Source organism: Dipodomys ordii, unplaced genomic scaffold, assembly GCF_000151885.1.
Source record: "Dipodomys ordii isolate 6190 unplaced genomic scaffold, Dord_2.0 Scaffold45, whole genome shotgun sequence".
Lineage (NCBI taxonomy): Eukaryota > Metazoa > Chordata > Mammalia > Rodentia > Heteromyidae > Dipodomys > Dipodomys ordii.
Window position 1 is genome coordinate 13789612 of NW_012267261.1, and position 6000 is coordinate 13795611.

At 41.9% G+C, this 6000-nt stretch overlaps 1 protein-coding gene across 1 annotated transcript in view; it reads left to right on the forward strand.

Annotated features, from left to right (window-relative positions):
* The window catches only part of Igsf11 (immunoglobulin superfamily, member 11), a 117310-nt gene extending 114876 nt beyond the window's left edge, over nt 1–2434 (forward strand). The window contains exon 8 of the mRNA XM_013019337.1: nt 1042–2434. Coding sequence (XP_012874791.1) covers nt 1042–1483 — 442 coding nt within the window. The 3' untranslated portion in view covers nt 1484–2434. The remainder of the gene's footprint in view (nt 1–1041) is intronic.
* Nucleotides 2435–6000: the final 3566 nt, after the last annotated feature.

Consider the following 6000-nt stretch of genomic DNA (forward strand, 5'->3'; position numbering starts at 1 on the left):
TCAATCCTGGTGGGGGAAAAGCAAACTGCATAAAAGCCATAGAAGTCAGTTTAGACAGGAATCTGAAGGCCTTCAGAAACACGTCAAAATAATCTATAAGGAAAAATGATTCAAGGGTTCCAGCCCAGGTTCAGGTTTCACGTCATCTTGTTGAAATGCTTCAGTGCCTCCTGTCTCCCAGTTATGATGCACATGGCCTTTCAGGACCTGGCCTTCACCCTGTTCCTGATTTCCTTCTCCCCTGCCACCAGGCTTACTCTGTGTTCCAGTCTGGTTTTGCGTCCCTTTCCACTGTCTCTTCACTAAAGCCCTTGATCTGACCAGGCATCACCTCTTCCCGTGGGCGTCTTTAGTCTCTTGCTTAGCCCTTCAGACTCACAAATCTGGTCACCTCATTTGACAGAGCTTCTTATGTGCATTTTTGCAAGAAGCATCTAATAGGATGTACTCAAGAAATGTTAAAGAAATGAAGGAACATCTTAAGTTATTGACTTCTGTTAGCCTCTTACAATTCCTAAGGGCTTTTGGCTATATATAGGGCTAGATTCGGTCCCTGTACCAGATCAGGAAGGAGACCTTTCAATTGGCACACACTGTCACTTTACAAAATCCCACAGGTAATAAAGTCAGGGCTTCTAAAAATGTCTTAAAAATTTCCATACCCGTAACTTGGTTTCTTAGCTTTTCGTTGGCAAGTAATTCACTTGATTTCTTCATAAATTACAGTTGAAGGCGTGTTTGGAATATTTTTAAGTTACACATACATATGTGTTTATACTTTTTTTTTTTAGTTAGATTAGGGAAAGCATTTTGTTGAGAGAGCTGATCCTTTTCTACTATTGGAGCCTGCTGTGATGCTAAGGAGTAGTTTAGCTCTAAGGACCTGGTAAAAAAAAAAAAAAAAAAGAGACCATTCACAGTTATGTTATTTGGTTCCTGATGGGGGATTTGTGTTTCAGATGCAGTTGCATTTCCACGGGAAGAGGGTAGACTAAATCTCAGGTGAATTTTAATGGCAACTTCATTTTTGTTTGTGTTTAGAGAGGATGACCTTCCACCTAAGTGCTCTTCGGCCAAAGCCTTTCACACAGAGATCTCCTCGTCAGAGAACAACACACTGACTTCTTCCAACACCTACAACAGTCGATACTGGAACAACAATCCAGAAGCTCACAGAAATCCAGGCTCTCTCAGACACTTGAGGGACTTGCGCCAGTCTTCCTCGCTCCACTCAGGCAGTGTCCACATCCCGTCCATCTATGCCAACGGGAACCCTCTGGTCCCGGGTCCACATAAGACTCTGGTAGTGACAGCCAGCCGAGGGCCATCGCCCCAAGTGGTACCCCGGAGCAACGGCTCAGTGTGCAGGAAGCCCCAGCCTCAGCACACACACTCCTACACCATCAGCCAGGCCACACTTGAGCGGATAGGTGCAGTACCTGTCATGGTGCCAGCCCAGAGCCGGGCAGGGTCCCTGGTATAGGACAGACATACTAGTTGCTGCAAGAACATGCAAAGGTTCCCTATGAGTGGTTAGGTGGGGTGGGCGAGGGCTGGAAAGACCCTCCTTGCCAAGGTTTACCTGGCCACGGTCCTGTGTGATGGGACTTCATGCTCTGTGAAGCTTCATGAAGTCTTGGTTCCCCTCCACAGGCATCCTGTGATTCTGTTTAAAAGCTGCACCTCCAAGATGTGCCAAGCCATGGAGAAGATGAAGGAGCAGAATGTCAAGTGCAAAAAACAAACAAACAAAAAAACATGCTGCAGTCCAGATGGGCCTGATCTTTAGTTCTTGCCTAACTTAATAATTTTCAAGAGACTAAAGTGCCAGATGGAGTTTCAATAATGAGAGCATCTAAACAAAAGCATAGATGTCTTTAGGAAAAATGGCAAGCCACCCTGTGATGTGCTGGGTATCTCCTGTCCCTCACTAAGAGGGCTTTACCGCATACATGGTTTCTACCAGTTCCACCAGAGCTGGCTCTCATCATAGAATCGACACTTTGTACAACATGTGGTGAGAAAATGGGAGAAAACAAAGGAAACATCTCTAAGCAGCCCTTCCCTGTTTATCTCTTCCTGGACCATGGATTTCACATTTGGAATTTTGCTGTATTGACAGATTCTTGCCTGTCTGTGTTATTCTAGGATCTGTTGCAGGTCTACAATTCCCATTTATTACTTCTGGAAAATATCCTCAGCAAACCATTGGGTGTATTTTCTTTAAAATAAATAGGGAAGCTTAACCCCCCCGCCCTGTTCAGTAATTGCTATTAGTCCAGTAGGAGGTCAGTAGCAGGCTGTGACACAGGACAGCGGTGGTCAGTCCTGGGCTGGCAGCCAGAATGGGCTGTCCTGGCTTCCAGGTTATTCAGTGAGGGCAGTGCCTGATGCTTCAGTACTGAGGAAGGTAATTCTTCCTGGCTGGACAAAAGAATTATTTTGGTTTTGTTACTTTCAAAAGAATTCTTTTTGTAATGGAGATAAGTCAGAGAAACAGGGTTCCTGCGTCTGGGCCAGTGTATTCCTGGGAGAGTCTGCCCGAATCTGACAGCTCAGGTTTGCAGTTTTGCCCTCTGTGCATGCACACACGGGGAAGACCGCCTTCAGTGACTTAATTACCTGATGTGGTTGGCCTTGAAGTTCACCAGATTATTTTCCAAACTGTCTTGTGCTGTGTGGACTTGGCCGTTTGTGTATTGGTAACTATCTCGCCTTAATCTCATTTTAAGCAGCCCACAAAGAGTGTCTTCCAAGAATCCACCCCTAAGTTATTTGTGACAGTAGCCCAGGATTCAGGATTCCACAAGAGCATCTTTCCTTCCCTCCTGCGCAGGTGCAGCGTCTTCTCACTGCGCTTCTGGGCTGCTTTTCCTGCAAGCAGGGGCATCACAGGGCCAGGTGGCCTCCAGGGCTTTTTCCTGGTAGTTTCAGTAAGTGAAAAGCAGGAGGTGCTGCGAGCACCATTTTGTCTGTGAGAGGGTCACACTCAGAACCACTTTAATGTTGATAAGCATTCACCTTAGCATTACTTAGTTTTTCCACTTGATGGTTCTTGACTTTGTAAAAAATTTAAATAAATGAATGTCTATACTTTTTATAAAAAAAAGTGAAAATACCATGACACAGAAAAGATGAATACTATCAGATGCTGTTTAGAAAGCATTTATCTTGCATTTCTCTATTCTTTCTAATGATCTAAAACTCAATAAAATTTATTCATATAAAATAATTTGTCATTAATTAATGGATATGGTTTTTTTTTGTTGGTACTGGGGTTTGAACTCAGGGCTTCACTCTTGCTAATCAGGTATTCTACTAATCCATGCTTCCAGCCTTTTTTGTTAAGGTTACTTTTTTTTTTTTTTGGTCGGTTGTGGGGCTTGAACTCTGGCCTGGGCACTGTCCCTTAGCTCTTCAGCTCAAGACTAGTGCCCTACCACTTGAGTCACAGCGCCACTTCTGGCTTTTTCTGCTTATGTAGTGCTGAGTAATTGTACCCAGGGCCCCACGCATAGCAGGCAAGTACTCTACCACTGAGCCAACTTCCCAGCCCCTTCAGGTTACTTATGAGGTAAAGTTTTGCTTTTGACTTGACCAGCAGGGACTATGACCCTATTTATGCGTCTTGTTTTGGCTAGGATTATGCATGCCATCACACCTTGCTTTTTCTGTTTCTTTCTCTCTCTCTTTTTTTTTTTTTTTATCAGTTATGGAGCTTGAACTCTGGGCTTGGGCGCTGTCCCTCAGCTCTTCAGCTTAAGGCAAGCACTCTACTACCAAAGCCACAGCACCACTTCCCACACCTAGCCTTTTCTATTGAGATGTGGTGCCACTCTCTTTTTGCCCAAGCTGTTCTCAAAATACAGTTCCTTTTGATCTCAGACTTCCATGTAGCTGGTGTGATAGGCCCACATTTCTGCACTGAATTATTAATTGAGATGGATCTCACAAACATTTTTCCTGGACTAGCTTCAAACTGTGATCCTCCAGCTCTCTGTCTCCAGTATAGGTAGGATTACAAGTGTGAATTACTGTGGCTGTGCTTGGTATTATTTTAATGTAGCATTTCCTTTTCTATTCTGTTAAATAGTATTTCACAGTCATTTTTAATGAGCATGGATTATTTCAGAAATCAACTTTCCTTTTTAGAACTTTAAATTAATTCTATTCCCCCCCATCCATGACTGAAGACATAATGATCCTTTTGTGCATTTAGCTGTTTGTCTGTCATGAATACGGCCTGGGCCTGCCCTTTCCACCACTGAGTCATGCTTACCTACCACTGCACTCACTATGATGTCAAATAGATAAATAGTGGGGGAGCTCTAAACCCAAATTGCCAGGTCAAGTTAGAGGCATGGGTGTAAGTCAACATCTGTTGATCAAGCTTGGCTGGAAATTTTTTGTTTTATTTTGGTTGACTACATTTACATGCAGCTATAAGGACTAGTAGAAATCACAAATATCCTCTGCTTAATTTCTCCCCATAGTGATATCTTGTGTACTTCCTGTTATAATATCACAAATTGACATGGTTTCAATCTATCACCTTATTTAAAATGTGATGCTTGTGCTTGCACTGCATGTATGTGTGTGCAAACACAGTTAAAAATAAATTAAAAATGCATATATTGTAAAGGTGCTTGTACAGCAGGGTTACAGTTACATGAGTAAGGTAATGAGTACATTTCTAGTTGAACATTGTTATCTACTTTGTTTTTCTCCCACTAGCCCTTCCCTCCCCCACTTCTCCCTCCCCCACTCTTCCCTCCTCCACTCCCCCCCCCACCTTGAAGTTGTAAAGTTTATCTCCAGCAGTGTCTTGTGAGTACTGTTGTTGTAATGGGTCATCCTTTATCCTTTTAGCATTTTGTTATTCCCCTTCACTTCCTCAAATCAGCTAAATGTATATACAAGATGCAGGGTACCAGAATCAAAGACAGTGATTGCCAGGGATAAACCAATGGAAAAAGAAAAATGAAATAAAAGAAGAAAGAATCAGGTACAATACATTAGCAACAACAAGGTCAACAACCCCAAAACAAACAAAACCCCGTTGTTTCCATGTCTTGGAGTTCAATTAGCATCATTTTGTGTATGGTCATATGTATACAGCTATTGAGCTATTGTGATTCTCTGCCAGGACTATCCTAGGCATATACTAATTATTACAAATGAGGGAAACCATAGAGCCTATGTTTCTTTTTTATGTTTTAAAATTATTTTATTGTAAAGATACTGTAAAAAGGGGTTACAGTTACATGAGTAACCGTAATGAGTAAGGTAATGAGTACATTTCTTGTCATTGTTACCCCCTCCTTTGTTTTTCCCCTACCATCCCTTCCCTCCCCATCTCCCTAACTCCACCTCCCCAACTCCCAAGTTGTAAAGTTTGTTTTCAATATAGTGTCTTGTACATCTCATTGTTACAATTGGTCAATCTGAATCCTTGTTTCAGTATTTTGTTATTTCCCTTTCCTTCCCCAAATTAGAAAAGTGTATATATAAGTTGCAGGCACCGGAATCAAATACAGTGAAAATAGGGGTTACCATAGGGGGAAGACTTAGAAAAGAAACAAAAATACAGTGAAAATAAGGGTTACCATAGGGGGAAGACTTAGAAAAGAAACAAAAAATTCAAATAATACATTAAAAACAACAGCAACAAAGAAAACACCTCTTGTGTTCCTATCTTGGGGCTCATTTTGCTTAGCATCATCTTATATGGTCATATGTACATAGATTTTGGCCTTTTCTGCTTGTCTGGTAGGATTATCCTAGATGTATACTTGTTATTGCAAATAAGGGAAACCATGGGACTATGTCTCTTCTGCTTACTTAATATAATTTTTTCTGTCTTTCCATTTCCTTATGAAAAGGGCAATGTTACTCTTTCAGATAGAAGCATAAAATTCCATTGTGTATATATACCACATTTTCTGATCCATTCATATAGTGGGGAGCATCTGGGTTGGTTCCATATCTTAGCTATGGTAA